This window comes from Equus asinus, chromosome 25, assembly GCF_041296235.1.
Source record: "Equus asinus isolate D_3611 breed Donkey chromosome 25, EquAss-T2T_v2, whole genome shotgun sequence".
NCBI classification, from domain to species: Eukaryota; Metazoa; Chordata; class Mammalia; order Perissodactyla; family Equidae; genus Equus; species Equus asinus.
In genome coordinates, this window is record NC_091814.1 from 43974660 (window position 1) to 43990642 (window position 15983).

The window sequence follows — 15983 nt, forward strand, 5'->3', positions numbered from 1 at the left end:
TTGCCATTTCAGTACTCACTGTTCACAGTAAGTTGATTTGGGCCCACCATAGAACTTCCGCATTCTAACTTGGCATTATCTCTAAGCTCCGGGAACCAATCTACCTCTAGTTGGGTAAGAGATTAAGAAAACCCAAGTTACAGCTCAGTATCAAGTTTGCCTGCTATGATTAGGCACACTAGTTTTTAGCAAGCAGGCGCCTTCCTTATACTGAAACATTATTAAGCCTCTGCCTTAGGATCCAAGTTTCAAGACACGGTCTGTGCCCAGTATCCTGATCTAGTTTCCTACTCAGTACCCGCATTATTTCAGGGCTAGGGTTCAAACCCGCTTCCCAGAGTCCTCCTCAATTTCCTGCTTCCTCCTGTCTGAATCCCCAGATCCTTTGTTCCTCGTTCACGCTGGGACACCTAACTACCTGCTTCCCAATACTACACCTTGCCTTTTACAGTCTCTGTGCAGAGAACTCCTATCTAACACCAGGTTCCATGAGTTTGCCAAGAGATCTACTTGACATTTATTCCTAATTTCCCAGATTTCTTCATACTACCGGATGCTTACATCCCAATGGGTCTATCTAAAAATCAGTCATTTAGAACTGTCCTCACCCACCATCAAGAGACTCCAAGGCAAAAATGCCTGTTTCAAACATCAGAACTAAGCAAAGGGGAGGGTTCTGTTTCTCTGAAGAACCCTAATATGCCACCTTAATTCAGGTCTCAGAATTCCCATAAAGTTTCAAGAAATATGAACTCAAGTAAAAAGAAAAGAAAAAAACACAAGGAACAAGAATTCGCAAATGGAGAACAGTATATCACATGTTGGCTTCAAATAAAGTGAAGACTGTACATAAAGACATTATCCAGAATGCAACATAAAAGCCAAATAGTTTTTAAAAAATGTGACATAAAGTTTAAGAAACATGAATGGTAGAGAAAAAAAGGCCCCCATTTATCTAACTAGAGTTGCAGAAAGAGAAGATAAAAAGTAATAGTGTAGAAATATATGAGAGATAACGGCAGGTTTTTCCCCCAAATCACTGAAAGACACTAATTCCTAGGGCTAGGAAGCTCAAGGAATCCCAAGTAGAATAAATTAAAAAAAACCTCTAAGTCTGGAATAGCATTTTTCAAGAACAAGGGTGACATAAAGATGCTTCCAGACAAAAAAGAAATAAAGAAAGCTTTAAAAAAGATTTTTAAAAATGGTGCCAGAATGATTATTCATATGGAAAAATATGAACTAAAACTAAAATCCATAACTCACACATATTATATATGAAATTTAGTCCAGATGGATTAAATACTCAAGTACCAAAATCAAAGCTATAAATCTTTTAAAGGATAATATAAGAGAACATCTTTGATATTCTCAGAGGTTAGAGTAAGGGGTCTTAAATAAGATAATAAAAATTAATTAAAGATTAATAAGTTTGACTACTAAAGTTAAGAACATCTATACGAAAAGATAACATGAAAAGAGTGTTAAGACAAGCCACAATAGGAAGATGTATGCAAAGCATACGGCAGAGAACTGGCATCTAGAAACTACATACATAAAAAAGACTCCTATAGAAACTGATGAAAGACCAACACCATAACAGATATTGTTGAAAGATCTCGAACAGATCTTTCAGAAGAGAAAACCTAAATGGTCAACACAGAAAAAAATGTTCATTCTCAACAGATTCAATGAAGATTATTGATCTAATTGTCATTTCTTTGAAAGTAATTTGTCTTTTCTCTATATTTCTAGGGCTTCAAACCTCACGTGAGCACCAAGAGACTTACACAAGAATGCTTTTGTAGCAGCACTGTTTATAACAGCAAAAATCTGGAAACTATCCAAGCTAGAGTACACTGAATATTTGTGGGATATGCAAACAGAGTACTCTATAACAGAGATACACCTGAAACCATTCAGTAACACTGCTCAGTAAAAAAAGCAAGTTATAAAAGTATAAAAGTCATTATGGAGCAATTCAATTTAAACAAAATTCAAAAACACACAACAATATACTATTCAGGGACACATCTATACAGTAAAACTATAAAAGATACGCAAACACAAAATTCAAGGCCGTGGTTCCTTTTGTAATGGGAGGGTAGGAGACCGCATATGAAGAGGGCTATGGGAATTCAAAGTGGGCAGTGAGTACGTGAGTATTCACTTTATCCTTCTTTTGTTACCTTAAACATATTTTACATTCTTCTGTGTCTATTTGATTAGTTTTATGTGTCAACTTGGCTAGGCTATATAGCACCTACTTATTTAATCAAACACTAATCTGGGTGTTGCTGTGAAGATATTTTGCAGATGTGGTTAACATCTACAATCAGCTGATTTTAATTAAAAGAGATTACACTCCATAACGTGGTGGGCTGCTTCTCATCAGTTGAAATGCCTTCAGGTAAAAACGAGGTTTCCCAGAGAAGAAGAAATTCTGCCTCAAGACTGCAGCCTCACCTCCCTGCCCAGGTTTCAGGCTGTCTGCCTGCCCTACAGATTTCAGATTTGCCAGCCCCCTACGCCTACCCCAGTCCTTTAAGGAGACAATTCCGTAAATCTTTTCACCTATTTTATATATTCTCTCTCTAGAGAACCCTGACTGATATTATCTACTAAAAGAAGAGAAAGACTTGACAGTTTTAAAACAAAGTGAATACAGAAGTCCTTTAAGGAGACAATTCCGTAAATCTTTTCACCTATTTTATATATTCTCTCTCTAGAGAACCCTGACTGATATTATCTACTAAAAGAAGAGAAAGACTTGACAGTTTTAAAACAAAGTGAATACAGAAGGCAGAAAAGTCAGAATGGAGGGATTTAAAAGACAGTATAAGACCAAAAATGAAAATTTGGAATTTGGGATGAAAGCAAGCACTGTCAAAAAAAACCTCAAAGTCTAAGAGTTTGATTAGGAATTAAATGATTATTTGATAAGGAAGGTAATGGCAGGTTTGATGGGCAAAATTTGGTAGTTTTGAGTGGAAAATACAAGTACATAAAAAACCTAACGAAGATAGCAGAAAACAATAACACAAATTCAGAATCTAGGGAGAAAAGCCATGAAATTCTATTAGCTCAAACACAATATTTATCTAACATATCACAGAGAATGTTTTCAAAAATTTTATGACACTTCTGCAAAATACCAAATTTTCAGAAGGCTAGCTCTGCCACCTAGTGCCACAGGAATGTTAGAATACACTTGCTCCAGTGTGCTCAAAGAAAATATGGAAGAGTTATGATTTATAAGAATTATAACCATTTACAATTATAAAAATGGTACCTTCATTTTAGTCCGTCTTCCTTCATTCACAGGTGAGATAAATTACATATTTATTACAAGAATAATGAAGAATGTGGCTACAAGTACACCACTTTTTAGTGAACTTCACATAAATTCGGAGCTGTTACAAAAGTTTTAATAAAATCTTGGTATCCTCTTGTGGAATGTCCTATTTCATCCCCCTCTCTAAATTCTGACTACTCTTGAAATCCATGCTCCATTTCTCTTGCTGCGTTTATTACCTACGTCCCACAATAACCATTCAATTAACATATCTGGTTAACGTCCTCATTTATCCTAGTTTTTAAAAAATAAAGTCTTATCATTCTCCACACAGTTGGCAGGGTGATGTATGTCAAAAACAAATAATTAATATGTGTTCTCTGACTTAATCCCTATAAGGCTTTCTCAGTCACCTGCGGAATAGTCCAATATTTTATTTGGACTTCACCAAAATTTGACCTCTGTCTAGTTATCCATTCAAATAAATCAATAATTCAGCTACTCTGAGAAAGGGAGGAAAGATACGTTAAAAAAGGGGAGGAAGACAGGAGAAATAAAGGAAAAGGCAGAGAAATCAGGCATCAAATTTTAAAAATGGACTTAATCAATAGGTCTCATTTTGCAGTGTCACAAATAGTAAACAAAGTGTCACGGGCAAATACTCACTCACAAACATTGCTGAATGGTTGAACCCAAACATAAAAACACAAGTTTTTCTTACCTTAGCAGTTTTAATATAGTGGCTCAAAACTTCTGCTCTAATTTTTAATGTTTGAGCATGAAGAATCTCTCTAACAACCCAAAAGCTTACCTGCAAATAAAAATTAAAAATAGTTGAATGACAAGATTATTTACTCACCAGGATCAAAAACAGCAACTACTTGATGAATGACCTATAGCTGTTAAAAAAAACAATACTTTCTCTTACACTTGACTTAGTACCAGGACACAACCAATCTTCAAATGTTACATACACTTCACATATACACAAACAGATACAGACACGTATACATATGTGTATACATACACATAAAAACATCACTATGATTTCTAATTTGTAAAAGCTAATATAAAGTTTGAAGGAAAAGAGCTAAGACAATGCAATAAAACAAGAGTGATGCAACATGAACAAATGTTTTTTGCTGTATTTTCAAACACTCTGGCAGAATTAGATAAGCTCTAAGATGAGATATTGTAAAATAGGCTACTTAGAGCACGTTTTCCTGTGGCTCTATAATGCCACATCATCATTTATTTACAATGAGCAGAATCCTAAGTATGAAGAATCCCATGGATGATTTTCTTGGTATGAATAAAATGAAATAAAATATCATAAAGAAAAACATATCTGAGTAATTCTAAAATAAATGAAGATTGTATTTTAAAAAAGTATGTAATACTAATTCAATTAAACCATCTTCATGATTTCTTTTAAAAAACATTAAAAGTCATTCCTAAGAAGGCTGACTAGATCTATAAGTAAAATGCTCTACTCTGATGAAAACAGTTTGCTTATCATGATATAATGTGATATCTATGTAACATTTTAATTCATGTACTATGAAAATAAAATCAAAGCACTATCAGTTGGCTCAAACTTATACAATCTAAAAACACAATGTAGACAGAAATCTTTGTAAAAAACATAATGCCACTGACTCACACTTCTTCACCTTTTTTTAGTGAGAAGTATTTCAGATTTTACTTGCAACATTCATCTATAAACAAATTGTCAAAATGTCTATATTTTACAAATGTGTATGTAAATGTAAAATGCTTATATTTTACAAAGCCATCTTCATATTTGTTACTATATTTGGGCTACTAATGGCAGTAACTATCCCTAATTCTAAAAAGGTTTACTTCTAAAAATATATAAAAAATTATACTGCACATACTTTAACAATAATCTTAGAAAATATCAACTAAGAATTCAATCTAAACTGCATGATCATCAACCTAATTAAATTTAACATTGGACAAATTTTAAGACAAATATTATGGTGATTTTAAATATGGCCACCAATTCTTTGTCATTCCTCTCACTGAAAGCTGGGGTGTATGGGTCACTTCTCATTGAATCTGGACAGGCTTGTGGCTGCTTCGATGAAGAAAGGATTAATGAAATTGATGCTGACTCCCAGGACAAGGTCATAAAAAGATATGCAGCCCCTGCCTCGACTATTGGAACATTCTCTCTGGGATCCCTAAGTCACCATGTAAGAAGTCCACCTACCCTGAGACCAGCAAGCTGGAAAGGCTCAGTGCAGGTTCTCCCCAGTCAACAGGGCCCCGCTAAAGTCAACCTCACCTGAGAACCCCAGCCCAGAATGACCAACACCAAGACACAGTTTAATAAAATTACTAGCCTTAAAAGAAAAAAATTGGGGGCTTTGGAGACAAACAGAGAAAGTGATTTTTAAGTAAAAGAAAACATCATCAGACTTCTTTTCAACAGCAACACTCTGTCAGAAAAAAAATGGAGTAACAAATGAAATATAATCAAGGGAAGAAAATTTTATACAAATGATAGACGAACTTGTCAGCACGTAAGGACTCAGGAATTACTGTTGCTATGAACCCTTCCAGAGGGCTCTACTTCCAGAGTAATCTACTGCAGAACAAGCCTCAGACAACCAAAATGACCAGAGAAACAATCAACCTAACTATGGTAGTGAGCATTAAATATACACTTATTCATAGAACTAAGACTAAATGAGGGTTAAAAGAAAGAGCTTTTTATTACTGCATATCCTTCTCAACACTTGGTATCATCAACCTTTGCCATCTAATTGGTATAAAATGACTTCAGCTTTCGTTTTCATTCAATAAATATTTATTAAGCTCCTACTGTATCCTGGGCACTGTTGTCAATGTTTGGGACATATTAGTGAAGGAGAAAAATGAAGATCAGTACCTTCACAGATATTTTCATGGTAGCTCTTCCTAATTTTAAGTTTTTAAACTGTTTTTTTAAGCAGAAAAGATCAAAGTACATATCATCTAATACAAAGGAACATTATTTCAGGAAACTTGTTTCAGCTCTGTGTCTGTATTGAGCCGCAATGTAAAATATTTTATCTTAATGTAGGTCACAGTCAAAAAAGTTTGAAAGCCACCGTCCACAAAAACTATTGCACATGGACACCAAAACACTCAGAATATTCATAGCAACATTCTTCATAATAGCAAAAAATTAGGAAACATACTTCATGTCTATCCTCAAAAGAATGATAAATTCATTCTGATATTCATGGAATGAAATGCCAGACAGCAGTGAAAATCAATGAACTAGAGCAACATACATCACCATGGATACATCAGAGAAACACAAGTGAAGAAAGCCAACCCCAGAAAGAGTATATCCAGGCTGATGACATATATTATGAAGATGAAAAACAAGCAAGATTAGGGATGCAAATATTTCCAGCAAATCTCTAAGGGAATTAATGAGCAGTTAAATTTTTAAAAACCAACTAAAAAGGTATAAAGAAAAAAAAAAACCCCAAATTTTCAGATCATAGTCACCCCTTAATCAAGGGTAGAGGGAAGAACACGTAAAACGCCTCAACAGCTTTGCTAATATTCTATTTCTCAGCTTAGGTGGTGAACTCATGGTTATTAGAACATTTCTTAATACATATTAGATTTATGATATGAACTTGTCATTTTTGTAGGCTAAAAATGGTCTAACATGAGCATTTTCATATGATTCAAACAAATATTTAACACATTCTTTGAAATGCATCAAATATTTCATTTAAAAAAATCCTAGAAAACACAGGATATTTTTAAATATAGTTGCTTTATTCAGTGTTTTAAAATCATAAAGAGGTGTTATGAAACCTTATATTTGCAGCCAAAAATATGTTAAGCTTTTGTTTCTTAACTTTTTATCATGGAAAACTTCAAATGTATACTGAACTTAGAAGATAATAATGAAGACCCAGTACATTAACCAGCTTCTGCAATCAAGTTACAGCCAAGCTTTTTCATCTCCATCCTCACCCTGCACTCAAATGCCCAAGTAATATTGTGAAGCAAATCACAGACACTATATAATTGCATCTATAAATATTTTCAAAAAGTAAGAAATCTTTTTTGAGGAAATTTAGCCTTGAGCTAACATCTGCTGCCAATCCTCTCTTTTTGCCGAGGAAGACTGGCCCTGAGCTAACATCTATGCCCATCTTCCTCTACTTTATATGTGGGACGCCTGCCACAGCATGGTTTGACAAGCAGTGCATAGGTCTGCACCCAGGATCTGAAACAGCGAACCCCGGACTGCCAAAGCAGAGCAGGTGAACTTATCTACTACGCCACCAGGCTGGCCCTAAGAAGTCTTTTTTAATAAACATAATCCAATATCATTATCATTCCTAAAAACATTAATTTCCAGGGGCCGGCCCGGTGGCGCAGCAGTTAAGTTTGCACGTTCCACTTCTCTGCGGCCCAGGGTTCGCTGGTTCGGATCCCGGGTGCGGACATGGCACCGCCTGGCACGCCATGCTGTGGTAGGTGTCCCACATATAAAGTAGAGGAAGATGGGCACGGATGTTAGCTCAGGGCCAGGCTTCCTCAGCAAAAAGAGGAGGACTGGCAGTAGTTAGCTCAAGGCTAATCTTCCTCAAAAAAAAAAAATTAATTTCCAATTACAAAAAATTTTCGATTATTAGTCAAATTTTCAATTATCTAAAGGTAACATTTAAAAGAAACTTAGACAACCCTCCTTCAATTAAAAAAAATCAGGACGCCACTGGCATGACCATAAGTTATCAGAGAAACATCCAATAGAGTGATTACTAAAATCACGATACAGTCAAGTCACAGGAGGTTATATAGATAGTAAAAATGTTTTCAAAGTGATTTTATGATACAGAAATATTTCATGGCATGCTAAGACAAAAAGGCTATAAATTATATGTACAACACAATTTCTATTAGATTAAGAAAAAGTAAAGAATGGAAGGATATAAACTAAAATGTTAACAGTCACCTCTGGGTGATCGTCCCCTCCAGCTTTTTAATTTAAGCATTTCTACACTTTTTCAATTTTCCTGGAATACATGTTATTATTTTGATAACCAGTAAAAAGCATAGTTTTTAAAGAGATGAGGGAGAGTTCCATTTCTGATGACATGAAGGAGCTGGTATTTTTGGGAGTGCTTGTCTGATAATAATTATAAATGATAAAAACAATTATTTAGGGACCAGCTTCGTGGTGTAGTTGTCAAGTTCACGTGCTCTGCATCGGCAGCCTGGGTTTCACAGGTGTGGATCCCAGGCACAGATCTACACACCACTCACCAAGCCATGCTGTGGTGGTGTCCCACATGCAAAAAATAGAGGAAGATTGGCATAGCTGTTAGCTCAGCGACAATCTTCCTCAAGCAAAGAAAAAAAGAGGAAGACTGGCAACAAATATTAGCTCAAAGCTAGTCTTCCTCACCAAAAAGAAAAAAAAAAACCCACAAACACATACAACTATTTAAAAGCACAACAGATGTCTATACCTATATTTAAAAGTACTACTGATATAAAGTCATATTAAAAATATGACTGTGTAAAAGCACTGTTGATGATTATACAATTGAAAAAATTACCAGACTTGCAAAGAAACAGAAAAGGTTGGCTAAGAGTTAAGAGAAAAGTATTAAAAAGAAACAGACCCTACGATAACCCTTTTGCTGGAATTAGTGACAACCAAATGCAATGAGGGATCCAAAATGATGTCTTGGAACAACAACAAAAAGGATATTAGTGGGAAACTGGAGAAATCTGAATAGGGTCCTTAGTTTGTTAATGGTATTATATACCAAGGTTAATTTCCTGACTCTAATAACTATACCACACTTATGTAAAATGTTAACATTGGGGGAAGGTAGGGATATATGGAAACTCTCTGAACTCTTTTTATCTTTTCTAAGTCTAAACTGAAAACTCTCTCAACTCTTTGTATCTTTTCTAAGTCTAAACTGAAAACCTAGAGATTGTCAGACTGGAAAATAAAAAGGAAGACCAACTATATGCTATCTACAAGAGATTCATTTTAAACATAAAGAGGCAGATATGTTCCCTCTAAAGGACTCTTTCTAACCTCCTCTGTAATTGGCTACTTCAGATCTCCTATGACCTTACTAGGAGAAAATAATAGAGTAATGGAGTACCTAAGTAATGGAGCTTATATAGGATCAACTGTGATCTGGAATGAGGATAAAAGCTTTTGGTACATTGTGACATATTTGACTCTGACAACTTTTTGGCTCACTTAATAATATGAGTGCTTAAAAACTAAAGTCAAATTTGTGAGTACGGTAACGTGATGTTTCTGTACAGCAAAGAAAAAACTTTTACTGTGATAATAAATTCTGATCACCTCAGAAAAATCTTGAAAAGACTGCTATATAGCTTAAATATGGAATTCAGTACAAAACATGTTTGCCCTAGGCCCCTATTACTGATTTAATCTAATCTTTAAAAACTTTAACCTACTTCCATTTTGGGAATACAGTGAACCAAATAACTTGAGATACTATTTGCTATAAACCCTTAGAAATGTTGGGTTAAGGACAACAAACCCTTTTTAAAAAAAATGTATGGCTAACTTGAAAAATAAAAGATTTCCCTAGTGGCCAAAAACAAAGAGGAAATAAAAGCAAAGCAGTCGTTAAAAGAAAGGTCCTGTAGCTGCCCTTGGGGGCTTAGGATTCAGCACTCCTCCAATGATTTACTACAAGGCCTCACCCATCCACCCTCCCACCTCCATTTCTATCTAAGGGACCTTCAAAGGGCTACAATCTTGGTCAAAAGGTAGAGTAAAACAATTCACCTACCGGCAGGGGGAGACAATACAGAAGGAGAAAAATAAGTCTTTCATAAGAATTTGTAATCTGCCCTTACCTGAATTTGAAGTCTAAATTTTCTCTACAGAGAAGTACAGACATTCCCCAACCAAAACATATAAAAAACAGTCCTAGGTCTGTGATAGACCTCGGTACTGGCAAAAGTAAACAAAAAGCTTCTCAGAAGGGATATACCCTCAACCTAGGCAACAGCAAAATTCCCACAGAAAAAGATTAAATGGACATGAGCTCTCAATCCAAAATTACAAAAAGCAGAAGAAAACAAACCACTGTGCATAAGGATCAGCAGAAATAAGAGAATTAGTACCCCAGAGACTCTGGACAATAACAATAAAAATAAAATGTGGAAAATAATCTAAGAAATTAAAAAATTTAAAAAACTGACACTAGTGTAAAAGCACACAGATTTGAAACCAATATGACACATCTGAAGAGAATTAGTGAACTGAAATACAGATCTGAAAAAATTACATAGAATGGAGCACACAGGGAATAGATGTAAAAAAAAGAAAGGATGAGATACAAGTAGGAAAGGATGCCAAGTTTCAACAAATTTCAATCACAAAATCAAAAATCACAAAAGGAAAAAAACAGAAATCATGCAGAGAGAAAATATTTGAAGCAATATTGACTGAAAATGTTGCAGAACTGATGTAAAAAGTTAAATTATTTCTTAATGAAAAATTATATATTGTGGAATTGAATTTCAGAAACTAAATACCAAAATTTTATAAGCAACTCACATGATTAAATCTTCTTGTGAAGGCAACTGCATTTGGGGAAGAACTATATTTTTCTTTTTTATTCCATCCACAACTTGAAAGCTCCTGAAAAATTAAGTTGTAAGTTAAATATAAATTCATGAAATAGCTCAGTTTTCTTGTTATATTAAGGGTTTCAAAACATTAAAGACAGTTGTGTTCCTTCCTAGAAGTGTTTTACTTAACAGGAACATATCTAATACTATAACCATTCAGTTAAATCACAAGAGCAAATTTTATTAGTAGAATATAAAAGGGTAAACCAATTGTCTGTGGGAACATAGATGACCAGACTCATACTCCACAGGCAGATCGGCAGGTTCCCTCTGATGGTCTGAATCCGAGGTGGAAAGATCCACAGACAGTGAGAGCTGAGCCTTTTACAACACACAGTGAAGCTGCTCGTGAGGAGTCAAGTCCATTCCCCAGAGCTTCCAACCAGCTTTCCAGTCCCTCAGTGTTTGAAGTGACAGTCAATGACCCCAGATATCAGAAGAAGCCTCTGATAAAGGGGTTCTTGACTCCCCACAGGGTCTGTCAACAGGATTCAAAGAGCTCAAGGACTTAGGCAAAAAAAATTAAACTTTCGTTTTACACTAACTTCTAACTGAAACGACATTCCTTTTAATTATAAATGTAGGCTACAGATTACAGAAAAACTGGCAACACACATGACTTTGTCACTAATAAAAATCAGATATTTTCTTATCATATTACAGTTGGTACAGATATCTCGAAAATATCATTTACACTCATCACTACTTTGAAATTGTGATCTCATCACCTCTAGATCTTAATATGCTAATAAAGAAGCACATATATTGCTACATAACAGTTTAAAAACTATTTTGATAAGTGTGGTTTTTTTTGGTGAGGAAGATTGTCTCTGAGCTAACATCTGTGTCAATCTTCCTCTATTTTGTATGTGGGAGGCTGCCACAGTGTGGCTTGATGAGCAATGTGTAGGTTCACGCTCAGGACCCAAACCTGCAAATCCCAGGCCACCAAAGCAGAGCACGTGAACTTAACCACTACACCACTGGGTTGGCCCCCTTGATAAGTGTATTTTAACAGAACTAATTTCCTTTGATTTTAAAGCAAGGCTCAGTTCTATGAGCTTCAGTCTGCCAAAGAGGTTCCTAATAGGTAAGAACTCTGTGTAATACAACCACTGCCACCAGAGAGAGACACAATCTATAGGAAAAAAGAAAAATAACTCTGATGAAACTGAGTTAGGACAGAGAACAAAAGAACACTGAGAAAAGAAGACGACAAAAACATATAATTGCTACTCTCAGACAGATGAAAATAGATATTGCTCCCATTAGGCAAAAACAAGTGGATATAAAAAACAAATATTCAGAAAACAAAATACAGCTTTTGGAAATGAAAAATGTAATAGCAGAAATTTTAAAAATCAACAGAAGAATTCTGAGATAAAGGTGAGAAAATTTTTTAAGCAATAAGCTAAAAATAGGAGCAAAATATTATGTTAATTAGAAATGTCCATAAGAGGCAACACCTGAATAGTAAGAATTTTAAGAGAGAAGAGAAAAAATGGAGAAAAGTAACTTTATCAAAAGAAAGAATTCAAGAAAATGCCCCCAGAACTAAAACCTTGAAGAGTTCCTATTACAATGTATCAAAAAAAACAAAAAAGACCTAGACCAAGGCCCACCATCTAAAAATTGCAGTATGTGGGAGACAAAGAGATCAGAAAATCTGTCAGATTCAAAAATAGAACACACAAAAATAGATCACATAGAGAAAAACACGAATCAGAAGGTATCACGTGTCTCAATAGCAACATTAGAAGTTAAAAGACAACTCAAACAACGCCTTCAAAATCCTAGAATTCAGGGCCAGCCCTGTGACTGAGTAGTTACAGTTCCATGTGCTCCACTTCAGTGGTCCAGGTTCGCAGGTTCAGATCCCAGGCACGGACCTACTCCACTCCTCAGCCATGCTGTGGAGGCATCCCACATACAAAGTGGAGGAAGACTGACATGTATATTAGCTCAGGACTAATCTTCCTCAAGCTAAAAAAGAGGAAGATTGGCAATGGTTGTTAGCTTAAGGTGAATCTTTCTCACACAAAAAAAAATCCTAAAATTCTATATCCAACAAAAATATCAATTAAATACGAAAGTATACTATAGATATTTTCAGACATGAAAATCTCAGAGCTTTTGCCTTCTACGTTCCTATTCTCAGAAAGCTAGGAGAATATGTGTTCCACCACAACTAGCAAAAGAAAAAGGAGGACACGGGATCCGGGAAACTGAGGAACCAACACCGAAAGGAACTACTGGAAATTCCCAGATTAACGGTAAAGAGAGATCCTGGGACAAAACTGTGCGCAGACCTTAAGAACAACAGTTTGGGGCCAGTGCCATGGCCGAGTGGTTAAGGTCGCACGCTCCATTTCAGCGACCCAGGGTTTCGCCGGTTCGGTACGATCCTGGGCGCGGACAAGAGACTGCTTGTCAGGCTGTGTTGAGGTGGCATCCCACATGCTACAACTAGGAGAACCCACAACTAAAATATACAGATACGTACCGGGGGATTTGGGGAGAAAAAGCAGGGAACAAAAAGAAAAGAATAACAGTTCAGATTGCAAGCTGCAAGAGGACAGAGATTCCAAGAGAGAAGTCTCTGAAAGATGATTAACAGAATAGCTGAAGGATCTGAACACACTGAGAAGACACATTCACTACATTAACTTCTGGCAGAAAAATTAGTGACAAGTACAAAGAAAGCTAGAGTAAGTTATTAGCTCAAAGACAACAAAATTTAAGTAAGTTAAGTTACTTATTCATGTCAAAATTGTGACATAACTATATGGGAAAAAGAGGAGGATGTGAATTGTGTAAATGTAAGGGCAAGAGAACATAAGAGAGTGAAATCACTTTCTATAGCAGTTAGTTAATCATACCTAAAATTGAAAAATCATAAATAATTCAGATATATTATTTGAAAAACAGATACAAATTCATCCAAGGAGAAATAGCTAAGAGACTTGGATGGGTGTGGGGCTCACGGCTGGATGGAGGCTAGAATGGTGGGAGCAGCTGGGCTAGGGTATTGCTATATTTTGGTCTCTTATGGAAATATTTGACTTCTTAAATGTGATATATGCAAATCTTCAATACAATTTTGAAATAAAATAAAAGCAAACAAAACGGAATGAATTGAGTCAGGGGAAGATTGAGGAAACAGTTATGATGATATTATAATACTGCAAGAAAAAGGTAATGTTCCTTCAACTAGGGCGGTGTGAGCAGACAGCGAAAGAAGTAGTAATTCAAGATATTTTGGAGGCAGGCAGGACTTATTCAATAACTGGATTCACACAGTGTAAGCTAAGAATGGGGTATCCAGAAGTATTAAGTTTCCCGACTTTCTGGTTTGAGCAACTGAGATGGGGAATACTGAGGCAAGAGATGACATCACTTCAACACAGTAGATAAGCAGTAAAAGCTCTGAGGATATGAATTACTTTTTTTCTTAAACCTAAAATTAGATTACAACTTTCAAATTCAAAACTACTAAAGGAAAAAAATAAAATGACAGAAGTAACTCTACAGTATAAAACATTGCTTGGTACTCAGCTTAGATATATGCTCGTTTCACATTATTCCTCTGTACAGACAGAAAATATTTAGTGGTAGACATTATACTAACATAAAAGGACATATAACTATATTAAAAACATCAAACTGCTAGGAAACATTTTTCTTCTTTCTAAAAATCACCACATATTTACACAACTATACAAAGAGGCCATATTTTAGGACAAAATTCCTAGGATTAAACCCATAAATACTGAATTTGTTTTTAGCCAATTAATATAATTTCCAAATTTATATTAATAATATGAGCAAAGGGTCTCCATCAACCGCTGTTAAACCACTCAAGGCAGCCGTCTGACATAGAGTGCAAACTCAATTATAGAGCTTTACACATAAAGCAGGTTTCATTGTCCTGTTACAAGTAAGGCTACACTATAAAGAATAAATATCTTTGCACCTTTTCTGACATTTCTGGTCCTTTCCAAAAGCACAGGCCGAGAAGCGAAATCACTAGGTCAAAGAGTACAAACCATTTCGAGGCTTTGATATCTGTCAAACTGCCCTCCTGAAATAGCAGAATCATTTATACTGCCACTACCAAGTGTCAGTTCCACAAGAGTCTTACCAAAATTGGGCACATTTAATTCCCTTTCTATATATTATTACTTTAATTTCCCCAACTCTAAGAGTAATTCTGTTTGTTAAACAGAGAGAAAATGGGGGGTGGGGGGTGAGGAGCTGCGAATCACCTATAAATCCACCACCTGAAGCAAACCTACGTAAACATGCATCTTCCCAATCTTCTTCATGTGCATACAGGCGCCTGGTTTCTGTTTGTTTAAAATAGCTAATACACCTGTCCTTTTCCGTGTGATTTAATCTTCTGATTTTGTGCTTTAAAAGTCCTTCCTTCTCCAGCCACATGTAAAAGAATGAAAATTGACCATTCTTTTTCACCATTCACCAAAATAAACTCAAAATGGATCAAAGACCTAAAGATTAGACCTGAAACAATAAGTCTTCTAGAAGAGAATATAGGCAGTACACTCTTTGACATCAGTATCGAAAGGATCTTTTCGGACACCCTATCTCCTCAGATGGGGGAAACAATAGAAAGAATAAACACATGGGACTTCATCAGACTAAAGAGCTTCTTCAAGGCAAGGGAAAACAGGATTGAAACAAAAAAACAACCCACTAGTTGGGAAAAAATATTTACAAGTTATATATCTGACAAAGGGTTAATCTCCATAATATATAAAGAACTCACACAGCTCAACAACAAAAAATCAAACAACCCAATCAAAAAATGGGCAAGGGACATGAACAGACATTTCTCCAAAGATACACGGATGGCCAATAGACACATGAAAAGATGCTCACCATCACTAATCATCAGGGAAACGCAAATCAAAACTACACTAAGATATCACCTTATACCTGTTAGAATGGCAAAAATATCCAAAACAAAAAGTGACAAATGTTGGAGAGG

The 15983-nt window shown here is 35.5% G+C and overlaps 1 protein-coding gene across 5 annotated transcripts in view; it reads right to left on the minus strand.

Moving 5' to 3' along the window:
- The window catches only part of RALGPS2 (Ral GEF with PH domain and SH3 binding motif 2), a 154500-nt gene that overhangs the window by 81736 nt on the left and 56781 nt on the right, over nt 1-15983 (minus strand). For all 5 annotated transcript variants that reach the window (XM_070497972.1, XM_070497970.1, XM_070497971.1 and 2 more), the window contains exons 5-6: nt 10902-10985; nt 4017-4106 (exon numbers count right to left, since the gene is read on the minus strand). In XM_070497972.1, coding sequence (XP_070354073.1) covers nt 4017-4106; nt 10902-10985 — 174 coding nt within the window. The remainder of the gene's footprint in view (nt 1-4016; nt 4107-10901; nt 10986-15983) is intronic.